The sequence below is a fragment of the Humulus lupulus genome, chromosome 6 (assembly GCF_963169125.1).
Source record: "Humulus lupulus chromosome 6, drHumLupu1.1, whole genome shotgun sequence".
NCBI lineage: Eukaryota > Viridiplantae > Streptophyta > Magnoliopsida > Rosales > Cannabaceae > Humulus > Humulus lupulus.
Window position 1 is genome coordinate 192,897,333 of NC_084798.1, and position 16,767 is coordinate 192,914,099.

Here is a 16,767-nt window from a genome sequence, read left to right on the forward strand (position 1 = left end):
GTTTGGAAGCTTCGGCAACGAACCAGGAGGGTTCTTCTTCTCCTTCATCACGTGGCTTCTGGACAGCCAAATCCTGAATCGCGGTAGCAAATTTCAGAGACGGCTTTCTTGAAGCTATGGTAGTGCGGGTTTGATTGCGCTGTACCACCTTCTGTACTGCTCTGCGGGCGACCTGCGGATCGTGTTCCTGAGGGAGCCTGTTAGATTGCTTCACCCTCATCGTCGAGTCAGAAGTTTGTCGAAGGAACTGTTCCTCGTGGAGAAGATATAAGGCTGAGCGAGGGAGGATCTGTTTGAAGCGGCGAAGACGATCCTCTGGAGTGTAACCGGTAGACGAACCTGGTGAGGAATCGCTATTCAAGGGAGTCTCGATTATTTGTAGAGCAGATGATTCGGAGTCCGTATGATTGTCACCTCCCCTATAGTCAGAGCGATTCATCTACAAAAATGAATAAAAAATGGGGAGGTGAGTAACCATACAGAAAAAAAAATTTCATCAAAAATAAGAGTTATTTTTATACTTGGAAAATTTTGTCTAAGTTATAAAAATATAACGCATATGGAAAAAATAATTTTAATGCTCAAAAGTGCCTAAAAAGTACTTAAAGTATTGAACTTATTAAGCTTTGTAGAAGGAGGCATTTTTGGGATTTTCCTATAAGGTTAAGTTCCTTATGCATGTAAGTAACACAAAAGGTTGGTTATGCATTTGGAAAGAAAGAGGCCAAGGCCTAAGAAATTAGGTGTGGTCCGATCGGACCACATCCTAGGCTCAAAAGAATGGTCTTATACCTCCGATCGGATGCTTAGACCCATTAAGTGGGCATGACCATAAGGGCGTGCAAGCCAAGGGAATTTGAGAAGTCCGATCGGACCATGTGATTATTCTAAGGGATAACCAAGCATTCGACCCTGCCTCCGTTCGAGCCTAACCAACGCCTGTGACATGCCCGATCGGACGGGGCATGCCTAAGGAGGCGATCAGAGCTCATGGGTCAAGGAACCATGTATCCGTGCAAACTCTGAGCAAAATAAAACTGGTCCGATCGGACACAGTCTGGCCAGGAGACGTCCTGCCTCGCCACCGCACGAGCCTCACGCAAGCCCCCAGAACGTCCGATCGGGCGTAGCGTGCCCGAGGAGAAGATGTGCACCCAGGTCCCGAGAGTTCGCCTGGTGTGCCTCGTGCCTCCAAAGCTTCTAGCCAGCAGCAACAAGTCAGGTTCGATCGGGCATTAGTGTCTAGGGAGGTTCGGAATTAGCTATTAAAAATCTGGGCACTAAAAAGCAAGGGGAGGAGCGTGTGGTCCGATCGGACCACACACTTATCTGAAGCATTTCAGAGCCCAATCGGAGGTGGTTGTCTCGCCTCGTTCAGAAGGGACGCACGCCTCAAGCTCAAGCAGTAGTCATCGTCCCCGATCGAGCATGGGCTCACGATGAAGACAAAGTGTGGTCCGATCGGACCACACGCGTATGCCCAGAATTTCTGGGCAAAACCATGTAAAAAATATCCCTAAATGACATACTTTGCCTACCCCGAATCCTCAAGCAAATGGGCAAGGCCCTAAAAAATCCCTAGTCTAAACACGTTTCACCATTCACACAAACAAAAAACAAGATCAAAGTATAGAAATGAAAGGTTTTCCTTCATGATCTTAAAAACCCATTACAATATCAAAACCCTCAAAACCCATGTTCATGTTCATGTCAAAATAGAAAAAATGTCTTGAAATTCCTATGAAATTAGGGGAAAATTTGGGTTACCCATGCCACAAACCTCATCAAAACAATAAGCAAACACATTGGGCAAAACATATTCAAGAACTTCAAGAACATTCAAGGCACTCAAGCATTTCGGCCATGACTTTTTTTTTTTTAGAATTTCTGAAAAAAAAAAAAATATAACAATCTAAGAGGCATGGAGAAGAAGACTTACCCAAGGTTGGAGAACTTTGAGTTTGCTTGGAGGATGCTTGAAAATGAAGAGCTCCCTTTGAAGCTTGTGAAATCGGCAAGATGGGGAATCCTTGAGAGGGTTTCGACCAAGAGAGAATATGGAGGGTTTTTAGAGTGATTTTTGTATATGTGAAGAAGAGAGTGTAGAGTGGGGATATTTAAAGGGAAAAAAGTGGGTTTTTCATTTACTTTTGGACCTTTGGTATTCTGGGATTATTTTTCCTCCACGATCATGGGTGGATTTTTGCAGTGATCGTGGGTCTGCTGCATGAAGATGAACAGTTATTATTTTTTATAATGACGTCAGCCGGAGAAAAAGTTTATTACGTGAATAAATCATATAATAAACTTGGGGGGCAAATGTTATCCCAAAAATTTGAAAAGAATGACGTGGCAATAAAATTGACACATGGCATGACTCAGTGAGGTGATCTGGCTTAATAATGGCCCAATATGTCACTTAAGGAATTGGACAGATAGTTAATACAATACGCCCGATCGAAGAGAGTATTTGGACTGGGGGTTGCTTGGCTCAGACCTCAGTTTAAATATCCTTAGAATTCAATTGGTGCCAAGTCCAAGAAATTGAAGGGGAGGTATGAATTTTGGTTCAAGATATAAAAGCGGTAGGTCCGATCGGACCTAAGCTTAGGGGACCTCTTGTTAAGCTTGGCTCGAATGAGTTCAAAGAGAATGACTAAGACTCAAGTTTTACTCAAAGGAAAAGGCCACATAGTGACCGATCGGGTATGATGTGGAAGAAGTGCACTTGGGCTTGAATGAGGTGAGGAAAAGTTTACCTTGGACCATTTCGGACCAAGGAGATAACTATGCTCGATCGAGCTTTGGTTGAAAAAGAGAGCTATGTCCGACCGGACATGCTCATAGAGGAGGTACCTTGGACCATTTTGGTCCAAGGAGGTGTAAGTGATGGCTCGGACCACCTTGGTCCGAGGAGAGAAGTCCAATGCCCGATCGAGCATGGGTTGAACGAAGGAGGCTCGGACCACTTTAGTGCAAGGAGACAACTGCACCCGATCGGACATGTTCATGGGAGAGACCTTGGGTTGTTTGGATCCAAAGTGGTGATATGTGAAGGAAGAGTCCAGTGCCCGATCGAACAGTGGGTGCACGAGGGAAAGCTCGAACCATGTTGGTTCGAGGAGAAGGAATGTGTGCCCGATCGGACAGGGTACTTATGAGGTACCTTGGACCATTTTGATCCAAGGAGAGGTAAGTGGTGGCTCAGACCACCTAGGTCCAAAGAGAAAGGACCAAGGTCCGATCGGACCTTGGTTAAACGAAGGAAGCTTGGACCATTTAGGTCCAAGTAGAGGGGCATTGCGCCCGATCGCACAAGACGCCTCCCCCGATCGCACAAGACGCCTGAAGGAGTGTTTTGGACCATTTTGGTCCGAGGAGATGCTAGGAAGAAGGTGGCTCGGACCACCTTGGTCCGAGGAGCAAAGTGCAAGGTCCGATCGGACCTTGATTGAAGGAGTCAAATAGGGTGGTTTGAACCACCTTAAGCCAAAGAAGACAACCATTGTGTCCGATCGGACACAATGGAGGAGTATACCTCGAATGTACCTGACCTTTGGTCCAAGGAGAGCCATGCACATATCACCTTTGACCTACGTAAAGCTTGAAGAATAGTCAACATGCATGAGAAGCTACGTCAAACTGCCCAAAACTACTTCAGTGAGAATTGGTCCAAGCATCCGGGAATCACTCAATCCTCACTTGAAAATAGGGATCAGCTATATTTTGAATGTTTATTTAGTAATATAAATATTAGGTAAATAATGGAATATCCCTATCAAAAGGGGATATCAATTGGGAATCCAGGTCTATAAATAGAGACTGGGGAGGATCGTAAGAGGAGACTTTTTTTTGGGAAATTTGAGAGTGAATCTGTATTCTAGAGAGAGAAAGTGTGTTGTTCTTGAGAGAAACCCTTTTTTGTATTCTGAAATTTTTGCACTAAAGAAACTCAGTTGACTCTGGTTCATCTGATCTTGAGTGTGAATACAGTAATAAAATCTCTAAGTGGATTAGGCTATTACCGATCATCGGGGCTGAACCACTATAAAAACCTCGTGTTATTTACTTTCATTCATAAAAACTGTCTGTTGTCGTTTATAATTCTCTTGAAGGTTGTCGTAGTTGACGTTCTTACGTCGTTGGCTAAATTCACAGTCAACAGCCGGAAAAAAATATTATAATTTGGGGACAAAAATCCTAAATATGTTATAATTAATACACAATGAGCATTAAATAAACAATAATCAATATCAAATCATGCTCATGAATTTCCATGATCAAACATTTTATTTAGGGCATTAATATAATAATATACGTACCTCCAATTATCGCATTGATCTCTAATAATCATGTTGATTACACTTCTTTGATCTACACATATAGAGAAAAGGAGAGCTTGGGAGTAATGAACACTACTCTATCATTTTCTCTACACCATAGCCACACTCATTCCACCTTAATCATCAATCAAGAGCACAACCCTTTATATAAGGAATTATGGGTCAATTGGGCTTACATGCCCAATGTGAGAGAATTAGTTGTCTTGGCCCAATGGGCTGACCAAAGACGTTTTAGAGCGTGTCCATGGGCCCCGAGCATGTTAGTACGTTATGTCCATCCCATTATGGCCCGATGGTAATATCATGCATTACCGATTATATAGTTATCATTACATGCTAATACCGACACTGTGTGAGCAACACTTAATTATGTTAGTCCATATAAAATATTCTAACATTCTCCCACTTGGACTACATAATTACACCAATATGTGCTCACTAAGCAACAGTATCAATACACAGAAATCTCAAGAAAGAATAATGTCTATAAACTAATTATGCACCATATTGTATCGACAGGACACAAATGTAATACATAATGAGACATCTGAGATTCATAAAACATGATGATAACTATTGATCTGGATCCACTCGAACATAGCACCGAGACTAAGCCACTGGCTTGCATCAACAAGTGTGTACACACAACATCAAAGAGTTATCCAGAATATGCATATATTCAACAACCAATAGCAATCCTTAACATGTCGATCATACATGAAAAACAATGACTCCCACTGATCAAATACATCTTTGGCTCCCAACAATCCAAACAAGAAATGACTTCTTAGTACATACATTTAGGTAACTCGTGTTAGTGTAGTCATTAGCATGTTGTTTGTAAGTACGTGTTTTGATACTAATAGAGGACTCCACAACATTCTCACTACATATGGAACGTCATCATCATTAATGGAGCAATATTACTCCCCAAGTTCCGAGAGATAGATATCATTGCGATATTTATCACATAAGTTCAATAAGTTCACAATAGAGTCAACTACTCTTAACACTGAAACGGAATATCGCAATTGTAATGTACAATCAAATGTCCTCGTAACACGCCACACACTATACCTTCACATACGAGGATGCTGTCAATGTCCATGCAACACCTAATCACATATAACTTCCCTTACCATTATACTCACTTTGTATGAGAGAGGAAGTTGTAGGTGTTCATATGACATTTAATTACAAAATAGCTCCTCCTAGAATCATGAATGCTTATAAGTGGATTTTATCATCCATGCAGCCTTTCCAATCGATATCACTAAAACCAACTACTATATGTCACAATGTTGGTTTGTCGATTGCTAACACATCCTTGGTACCACAAGGATGACAACTCAAGTACCAATCCAGCATGCCTGTAACAGATATCACGATAGGAATGTGTATACTTGAGTAAGCCCTAGGCTGCCTTCAATAAGCATATATGTGAGATAATCTCAAACTTGATCTCTCGTCATTACTAATATCATGGACTTTAGGCCGTTCATAACACATCACAGTTTAGACTATTTAAAGATTCTCAATGAAATCGAAACATTAATCACTACAATAGTTATTCAATGCAAACTATGAGACAATTCAGTCTACCGTTAATCTCATCACGAAGAATCTAAATTTTTAGACCATACAAGGTTTATCAAGAATTCTTCATCTAACAAATATTATCAAATAACGGCTTAATTTGTCTCCAAAATAGATCAAAATCATAAGATATGAGAAATGTACTATATCAAGTGACAATATAAACATATCATTGCTCCCACTGATCTCTCCTATAGTGTTGACTAACGATAATGTTTCGAATTGACTATTTTGAGAATTACAGTAATTACTATCTTAATGTCCTGCCTCAAAATGGATTTAATGCATTGAACTCGGGTGTCCTTTAAACAAGAATTTAGTTCTTACATCCTTATATATTGATTTCCAAATAGTCACCACTTTACAACTCAATAATAGTAATGAACAAATTCATTGTTATAGTGGAGACTAGCTATAGGCTTTAATTCACCTTACTTTAACCATCAAACAACTTATTCTTAAAATGAGCCACCATCAAGAAAATCTCCCAATTATTATGGGATTAAGCCTAAACTTTCACGCTTGATCATAGCTTGGAAATCATGAAATAACCATATCAATTCTCCAAATAAGGATTAAGAACTACCAATGACTATCGATTAGAAATTTAGAGGTATATGTAATTCAACTTATCTCGTGTATGGAATCACAGGATTATCAAACTGTCTCGATCCTTTATCTTTATTTGCCCACATATGGAGTTTCTTACAATAATCTGGCTAATTGTAGGTCATCAATAATAACAGCGAAGCAACAAAATGAGGGATAAATCCAATTATTCCCTAAATAAAAATTTTAACCCTTGTCTAATGCCAGCTTAAAACTCCAACATAGATAACTTTATATACTTATAAAAAATAATAGCTAGAAGAGCCATACATATTAAACTTGATATTCTCAATAAAACACTTAAATGTTCATCTTCTCTCATATGATTAAAATCCAAGATTATCAAATGCAATGTCCTATATTGTCTCATAATATTAGAACTTCTGAAATAGCCTTAGATGTAAATTCTTATTCAATCACAACATTCATGAGGCTATTTAGAATAAAACGATATGATCCATTGAGTCTTAGTATCTTGAGTGTTGCTGCGAAGACTTATCTCACATTGTCTCTTTCGAAAAACAACTAGCATGGTTGTGAATATGGAATTATGTTTGTGATTATATTAGTCTATACAAGATTCAAATATCTCTCCCACTTGGACCAATATAATCAAAAAACACCATATTAATCTCCAGCATGCAATAGGCAATCAAATAAATTATGTATGATATCATATCAATAGGATATGTATACTACACATAATTTGGCCTGAGAGACATTCAAATATAATAACAACCATCAAACTAAGATGCATGGAGTACAACAATTAAGACTATCTGCTAGTCTTGTTGTGTCCTTGTCACTTCGAGAAACAATACACATAAAAAAGTGACTACATATCATTATGCATGCATGGTTTAATCCCTTAGGTGTTTTCCACTATAAAGCTTTCTAAAACATAAAAGCTTTCAAACTTTGATGAGTCAAAACTTTGAGAAGACTGTGCTCAAGATAATAATGCATGAGAGATCTTAATAAAAGAGTGATAAAATACTCGATATCTCTCAAAATTTGTATGCATTATAGATTAATCATTGTGGACAATTGGGTTGTAAAACTATTATCAATAATTATGATAGTCATTAGCGATGAATATGTGTATTGAGATTGAATAAGTCAAAAAACTTATATTCTCTATTCTTTCCATTTCTCATCCAAAAGTTGTAACTAAGTTATCAAAGTCACTATACTGAAAACTTTGTTCAGACTTAAATCAATCCAAAATTGTTGCCTAAATATAGCTTAGCTATCCTCAATTTTACTAGCAACAACGATATGATATCGAGTACATATGCATTAACCCATTATCTTGAATTCACTATATTTACAGACATTCACAATTAACACAATCATCTCTTCGGAATAGACAATGACAATCATACATCCATTGTAATATTGATCCAAAACTTGTCAACTTATGATCTATGCCTTATCTTGATCCTTAAGCATAAAAGTATTGTAATAATTGATTCATTAGTTCCACCGAAACTATTTCAAGGCACAAAACTAACGTACTAGTCTCCTGAACTCATCATTGTGTAGAAAACGTAGGAATATCACTTTAGATGCCCAAGAAAAATTCCGAAGTGATTCCACCCTCATAAAATTTGTCAATAGGGATCGATTGACACATATATACCTTACTAAAACCAACTGACACCCATCGCAATACTCCCACTGAGCATGCATTAACTTGGCATCTTTGAATTCAAATGATTTCAAGATTTATCAATTTCAAGGCCTAGTCCAATTTTCTAATGAGAGATCGATATGACAAGACATATTATAGTCCCACCCGATAACTAAGTGGTAGAGGTTTTAGGATTGCTTAATACTAAAAAAATATCTTAGAGCAGTGCCACTATGTGAAAACAAGGATTATGCAATTTGCTCGTTTTCTTAGCTTTCTCAATGATCTATCAACGGAAACGATCATGTCATGTTAGAGTCGTTCAAACAAAACATATGACTCTTACGCAGGTTAGGATAACTACTTTAAATATCATAACCAAATTCAGCTAATCCACTACCGATAGGGTAGAAAAGATTGTGTGGTTCATGACATCTAATGTGTTTCCTTCACCATCTAAGCATCCTACTTTACAGTAAAATCATCGACATGATGAATAAATTGCATGTATGGATCTTAGTTTTTAATTATGATTGATACGGGAGAAAAATATTTAACATGAATCACAATTTTTGACAATTGATATGTGAAAACTTACGACAGGTAAGCATAGCACATTCAATGAAAAAAATTTAATCTCATAATTATCTAATAAGGCCGATTGCGCATTTTTGTATTTCTAGCAAATTTTATTACCAAAAATATTAATTAAATATTGACAATAATTTTTATAATAAATGCACAAATCATGACCAATATCTTATTACACATTTTCCATAGTATATGCCCCGAAAGAATTCATAATAATAACAACAATGAAATTCACAAAAAATTATCAAAATCACGAAAGGCATATATATAACAAAATTATGGAATGATAAAGAAATAAAAAATAGTCTTGTATGAGATTAAATTAATTAACGATAAATTTATCACAATTCTCACAATTTTATGAATAACAAAATTGACATGCTTAGACTCACGATAAGTGAGTACATAAACACTCAATTAATTATTCACTAACATAATTATGTTATCAAAAATGTCAATCATCTATCAAATAATTTTTATGGCATGAATATAATTATGTCTTCATCCATTGAAATAAATAAAAAATAAAATTGTGAGAGAAAAAAAATTAATTCAAAATAATTATGTGATTATGCGTTAATTAACAATTTAAATTGATCAAACCCAAAATATAATCAATGAGAAAAATTAAAAGGAGCAAAATGGTGAAAATTTGGTCCAAAATGGAATCTTCACGCGCCCCCACGCGCCCAAAAAAGTTAAAAAAAAATTTTTTGCTGAAAAATGCCCAAAAACGACATAAATCATAAAAAAACGACACGTCGTTTTGAGGTTGTCTTCAACCTCCAAAGGGTCTATTCGACCCGTTTCGAACCCAAATTCTGACCCCGTTGGATTTTAGCCACCAGAGCTCCGATTTTGATGTCGTTTGAGGGGGGTTTTTCTCCATTTTTCATGCTCTTTCTATTTCCAGTACCCATTCAAACTTATAAACATCCGAAACTCGTAGATCTAATAGCCATTTTCGACCATTAACAAGCTTTGAAAAAGCTTGGAGTTTTGGGTGTTTTCAACGTAAACGAAACAGAAAATACAATCTAAAATATTGATAAACTCAATACTCATCCTCCAATTTGATTTTATCTACCAATAATATATAATTTGGATTTTTTTTTTATGTAAATCAGATTTGAAAAAAAAAAAATTAATTCTAATAAGCCCTAAAATCAAATGTCCAAGCTCTGATACCAATTGTTATAATTAATACACAATGTGCATTAAATAAACAATAATCAATATCAAATCATGCTCATGAATTTCCATGATCAAACATTTTATTTAGGGCATTAATATAATAATTACGTACCTCCAATTATCGCATTGATCTCTAATAATCATGTTGATTACACTTCTTTGATCTACACATATAGAGAAAATGAGAGCTTGGGAGTAATGAACACTACTCTATCATTCTCTCTACACCATAGCCACACTCATTTCACCTTAATCATCAATCAAGAGTACAACCCTTTATATAAGGAATTATGGGCCAATTGGGCTTACATGCCCAATGTGAGAGAATTAGTTGTCTTGGCCCAATGGGCTGACCAAAGACGTTTTAGAGCGTGTCCATGGGCCCCGAGCATGTTAGTACATTATGTCCATCCCATTATGGCCCGATGGTAATATCATGCATTACCGATTATATAGTTATCATTACATGCTAATACCGACATTGTGTGAGCAACACTTAATTATGTTAGTCCATATAAAATATTATAACAAAATAACCATATTTAATTTTTGTTTCTGAAAAAGAATGCATAGCTTATGAGTGTATACATTGGCACGAACTATTTCCATGAGAGTAATACATGACACTCATTTTTTTTTTTTAAAATACATGATACTATATCCAAATACATGTGAAGGAAGACAATTCAATATTTTTTCAGAAATTAAAACTGAGTTTTTCTTACAAGAATCATAAGCTTATTAACAAACTCAATTAAGAACTTTGAATTCTTCCCAAAGTACTACCACATCAGCTGCTGAACAAATAGCACAATAATTGTCCTTATTTTCACTTGTCAAGAACCCATGATCTCGAGGCTGCAAAATTTCAAAGTAAAACATTATATTAATATTAATTTCACAAATCTGATTCACTTATTAGTAAGTAAAAAAGGAAGTACTACTAATACATTATATAATATGGTTTATTAGCCAACCACATGTTGTGATAATTGTTAACACATCATATACGAAAATTGAATAAATTAATTGAAAGAAATAGTAATTGTATAGACTATTTAATAGATAATAAATATATACATTATATTAATTCTATTAAGGACACTTAGCCAATAGCCAAAAGCTGATATAAAAGTTGACATAATCAGGAATATAAAGTAAAACACAATACCAAACATCATAACATAATATAGAAAAAAAAGTAACATGATTAATATGGTAGCTTAAGTTTAACTAGTGTCTGTAAAAAGGGTTACTCGTTAGTATTAACAAATGTCATAATTAAAAATATCATAACGGATGGTTAAGTAGTATACAAAGTTGACATACAAAGGTAAAACTAACATACTTGGGTCATTTAATGATAGAATAATAAGGAACACAACACAAGTCCCACTTCACTTTACTTTGTTAATACCAAGTTTACAGTTTTTTTTTTTTTGTGGGGAGACCAAGTTTACAATTGAATTGGCCATATTTACCCTTATTACTAATTTTATTAAATTTATACTTTTTTAATATAAACTTTCTGAGCTACCCTTCCTACCCTTCTCATATTTATTATAATTACAATTCACTATGTTATTGTTTGCCAAAAAAAAAAACAAAATTTGAAGATTAATGAATTCAAAAAGAAATTACTTAAAAATAATGCAAAAAAGGTAAAAGTATGATTCAAGTTGAGGGTATAATAAGAATATTGAACCAAAGAATAAGTATTTTTATAATATTTTTAGATTGGAGGTACTATTAACCTAGAAATTCTAAAAATGTTTATATAATGTAGTTTCCACTTGCATGTTTGTTAATAGGGAAATGAATTACCTTGTGTTGAGATTTGGTCATCTTTGTCAAAACTCAAGGCCCAAAAGAAATATCCACGAAGCCCAAGGGCCTGAGCAAACCCAATCTTGGTAGTTACCGTAAGAGCATTATCAAACGTAATCCATGTTGAGTTCACAACACTATAGACCGTGACAGTGTCCACGTCATACACCACGGTGGCACCTTCCTGCTCGATCATCTTGTCAACCAATTTGAAATTCAACGCCCCATCTCCTGGGCCTGGACCCACAGCAATTGAGCCCATTCCACTGACATTTGGGTCTTCAAGCTTCCAAGTCCGCCCATAAAGGGGCAATCCCATGACCATCTTTTCAGTCGGCATTCCGGCCCGAATCCACGATTTAAGCCCATAAATCGTGTTTATGTCACTAGTTGGATCGAACAAAGCGGAATTGGGCCCAGTTATATTACTCCAAGATCCATGGTAATCATAACACATGACATTGATCCAGTCCAAGCTTTCTCTCATCGCCGGCACCGGGAACGAATGGTTGACTTCCGACAAGAAAAACTGGACGGAAAAGTATACTGCCGCCGTGAGAAGCAGAGGGGGCCTAGAAGTGAGTTGGGCCTCTTCATTCACGGCCCATCTCCATTCTTTCAGTAACAGGCCGAAGTCCATCATTTCTTTTGGGCTTTCTGGCGATTCCCAATCAAGGTCCACTCCATCAAACCCAAACTTACGTGCAACTTCAATAGAAGATTGTATGAAAGCTTTACGTGAAGAAGCTTTGGACGCCATGAGGGCAAAGTCTGTACGAGCTCCGCCTCCGCCGACGGAGAACAGAGTCTTCGCCGGAGGATTGGCATGGCGAAGGGTGGAGGTGAAGTTGGAGAGAGAAATAGCTGTGGAATTCGATATTTCGAACTTGAAAGTGACGTCGTTTGGGAGGAGAAAAGCATAGAAAATATGTGTGAACAAAGATGTGTTTATGGCTGATGGTGGGAAATCCCTAGGCGATGGCCAGTAGCCGCCTTTGATGGCCGGCAGAGACGACCGGTCGCCGCCAAGATTTGATCCGGAGGCTGCCATGGTCAACGGATTAGCCACAACAAAAATGAGAAAAGGAAAGAAGTACTTGAGGCCTGCCATTTTATTTTACTATAAAAGAGGTTGTGTGCTCTATGCTAGACTTTGATGTGAGAATATATATAGAAAAACATAGAAAAAAATATATTTTTGTCAAAGCTTTGGATTTTTCTTGGTGTATTTTCTTTCTTGTGTTTATGATAAATGGACTGATCTTGTATAAATCGTTAGCTATTTCGATTTGGCTTTATTTATTATGAACAATTAATTAAGTATTATTAGGCGTGCCATTAATTTAAGTTATAATTTCTTTTATTTTAAACTATTTTCAAATAAGAATTCATAATAAATTTTTGAATTTTGAGCTAGTATATTAGGAAAGATTTTTTTTATACTGGAGATCAGGAGAATTCGAACTTTTGGACAAGGGAAAAAAGTGTGGTACCAGCAAACTATCAAACTATGCTTAAGTCGATAGTATTAAAGATTATATATTTATGTTTTGGCATGTAGTTGAATTTTTTTGAATTGAATCTTTTATTTTGATTGTGCAGAAAGATCAAATATTGGGATTTAGTGTTGAAATTCTCCTTGTAAGCCGCCCGTTAAGACTCAATCAGAGTACTCTTTTTCTAGAAACTTTTTTTTTTTTTTATATTATAGATTCTATATGGTGTGATTGGAGGGGTAAATAAGTTTAAGATTAAGTAATAATTTAACTTACTAAACTACTTGCTATATTAAGTAATAAGTTGGTTTAACGGTGTTAACATATTTTATATTGACGGAGTGAGAATAAATTTAAAATATGTCTGCAAATTTAAATTTATTGATGATAAAATGATATATTTTTTTCATTATTATTAAATTTCATGTATATATTTGTGGAGTAATAATAGTACTGTATGATAATATATATTTTAAAAAAAAAAAAATTTCCTTCCATTGTAATGAAAAAGTTGAGAAACGAATTGTTTGACCAAAACTTGTCAAACAATAATGAAATCCAAGGTAACGCATGAATCATGAGAAGACTATAAAACACAACTCAACAAATAAAAGGTTAAGTATACGCAATTAATTTATTATATATAATTTATTTTTTCATACATTGCGAACTAGTTAAATATATTTATATATATATTTTTCTTAACAAAAAGCAAACCACTTAACAATTGAAGTGTTTAACCTTTTAGTGCTGGGCATTATATGGTTGTCCTTCGTTTGTGTTTGCTTGTGAACATTGGTTTATCCACAAATGAACATGAACTAATTATTGATGGGTTTTCTTACTACTACCTATTCATTTTTTTTTTAATTTATGATATTAATATTAAGTTATGATTTAACAGGCTAACCCCTAATTTATCTTACAGAATACACAGGTTTTTTTAATCTAGCATAAAAGAAAATAATTAATAATGACCTGGTTGCTTAGCTATATTATAGGTTTTAATTTCTTCTCGACATTTGTACAAAATTGACACCAAAACAAATGAATATCGGTAAATGAAGTGTTTGATATACAACATGTGAAGTAAACTATATACTAATTGTGATTAATCGCAATATCATAAAACAATATTTATATCTACTAAATTAAAGATATATAAATATTATAATTATAAATAACTATAATATAAATAACAATTATAATTAATCTAGACAATAATTATAATGAACCATAATAATAACAAAATAAAAACCGAGGCATGTGTAGCATACAATTTCCTTAAAACAGATTCGCTGCCTCCAAGAAGTTTCGATGCCTATGTCCCAGGATACAACAGAGAACAACAAGTAACTCAATTACTTCGTCGAACCAAATATGTTCGAACTCTATCACACTAAGAATATAAAACATTTAACTAAAATCATAAACTAAATATAATTATATACCTTAAAAAAGATTTTTCTTATCCTAAACAACAAGGCCATGAATCCTTATATAGGCCAATAATGAGAGATAAAACATCTCACAATCAATGTGGGACTAAAATCCCATTTGGTTTTTCTATTCAACACGAAAAAATTCTAACAATCCCCCACATGAATGAAAAACTGATTCAAGGAAAAACAACAAAAGAATTAGACCTAGGTGATAGAGTTCAACGTTAGAAACCCGCATAGGATAGGTAGGTGTTACCCTTTGAACCTTCCCTTGTGTAAGTATATTTACTTTACTGGCTGATCAGTAGACGCGATGTCTTTGAACTGTTCTGCCGTTCGTGTAAACGATGATATACCACACACAAGAATCTTTCCTGACATATTTTGGTTCTCAATATTATGTTCGTTTTTGGCCCTGAACATTTTCCTGGTTCTGCAAGAGATATTCCAAGAGTTGAGCCATATTCAATTCCTACAGAAGCGATCCATCTTCTCTCTCACATAGGTGATTTTCTTAATTAAAAGTAACCCGTATTACTCTGCTCAACAATTCGACGCATAAGAAATCATTAAAAGCATAACTTACACTACAAGAAAAAGCTTCATTAATAGCATTGCATTTGGACATTATTAAAAAAACGCTATTAAAAAGTTACATAATCTATACAACATGCATTGTTCATTGGCGGGAGTATATTATTTCATTGGCGCTTAATTTTTTTCTTTTTTTTTGTCAAAGCCGCTTAATTGAAAAAGGAAAAGACAAAGAAAAACCCATTTCCCCTCCCTCATTCCCGTCTCTCTCTCTCTCTTCCCACGTTACCCGTCTCTCCCATTTTCTCCATTTTCACTCCATAGCATAATCCATCTCTCTCTCAGAGGAACCCAGACGAACCCGCCTCTCCCACCCACTCACTGTGAATCTCTCTCTCAGAGGAACCCAGACGAACCCAGTGCCTCTCCCACCCGCTCACTGTGAATCTCTCTCTCAGAGGAACCCAGACGAACCCAGCGCCTCTCCCACCCGCATCTCGGTTCTCTCAGTCAGCACCGACCAAGGGTCTCTCTCGGTTCTCTCAGTCAGTGCCTCTCCCGTCCGATCACTCTCTCTCAGTTAGTCAAGCAGCTCCGAAGTACACCTCTACCAAGCAAGTAAGTGCATGCATTTTTGTTTCTTCTAATTGTATACATTAAACTCATTTTTAAAAACAATTCTCTCTCTTTCCTCTAACTCCTTGATGTATAACTTGTTTTCTTCAATAATTTGAGCTTGTTTCTCTGTAAGACTCTGCAATCGCTCGGTGTCTGACCTGGGCATAGTGCTGATGTTAAGTAATAGAAAACACCAAAAAGAAACTCCAAGGGGCATAGAAAGATGTGAACAGATAGAATTGTTTTTAAAAATGTTGTAGTTTTCTCTTTAGTAATTGAATGGTAAAGGGTATACCTGGATTCTTCCAAAGATCGCCTCAACTTAGTTATCTCAAGCCGTAAATTCTTCATTATCCTCTCCACAGTTGATGCCTAATAAGAAAATTTCAAAATGACAGTAATTAGATAGTTTTAACATTTGTCTGATTCTCAAAGGCCAATCATCTAGTTCCAGTTTCAGGCTAATAATGAAATTGGTGTTGGCCATTCTTAATCAACTAAAGTAAGGTAATCTTAGTACATACATACCAGGCTTACTACCTCCTCTTCACACTCACTGCTATCTGACTTGGTTCCTGAAAAACTCTCTAGTGATTGCTCAGTGTTCCCACTTCCCATCATAAATCCAAAACCAACTCTCTGCAAACCTCGCTCCGCAATCTGCAAAAGGGCAACTCTTTTTTGCTCGCTATTCACCTTCAACCTCTTCTCCACAACTTCCTTCTCCAACAAGGCTGCTCTCAGCAAACTGTTGGTATCTCTATTCTCCTCTGTCAAACTCACCACACTATTCTCCAACTCCCTCTTCTCCTTCTTCCTCAATTCTTTGTACTCATTCACCTTCTCTTTAGCCTCAGAAGCAAGTCTTGTAACTACCAATAGCT

General features: G+C 35.9%; 1 protein-coding gene and 1 long non-coding RNA gene across 2 annotated transcripts; both read right to left on the minus strand.

Moving 5' to 3' along the window:
- Window positions 1-10,483: 10,483 nt before the first annotated feature.
- LOC133784371 (class V chitinase CHIT5b-like) lies at window positions 10,484-13,002 on the minus strand. The gene is made up of 2 exons (XM_062223748.1): window positions 11,791-13,002; window positions 10,484-10,824 (listed from the first exon to the last, which is right to left on the minus strand). The coding sequence occupies exons 1-2, from the start codon at window positions 12,902-12,904 to the stop codon at window positions 10,796-10,798; spliced, it is 1,143 nt and encodes a 380-aa protein (XP_062079732.1). The 5' UTR covers window positions 12,905-13,002; the 3' UTR covers window positions 10,484-10,795.
- Window positions 13,003-15,654: 2,652 nt separating this feature from the next.
- LOC133784372 (uncharacterized) lies at window positions 15,655-16,500 on the minus strand. Its single transcript, XR_009871304.1, has 3 exons — window positions 16,412-16,500; window positions 16,179-16,255; window positions 15,655-16,041 (listed from the first exon to the last, which is right to left on the minus strand). It is a non-coding gene; the product is annotated as an uncharacterized LOC133784372 (long non-coding RNA).
- Between the last annotated feature and the right edge of the window lie 267 nt (window positions 16,501-16,767).

Excerpts from the sequence above, each read along its gene's own strand:
- LOC133784371 (XM_062223748.1), bottom strand. The coding sequence starts at position 12,904 with ATGGCAGGCCTCAAGTACTTCTTTCCTTTTCTCATTTTTGTTGTGGCT. Across the intron at positions 10,825-11,790 it reads TGACCAAATCTCAACACAAG|CCTCGAGATCATGGGTTCTT; the intron begins GTAATTCATTTC and ends GAAATTTTGCAG.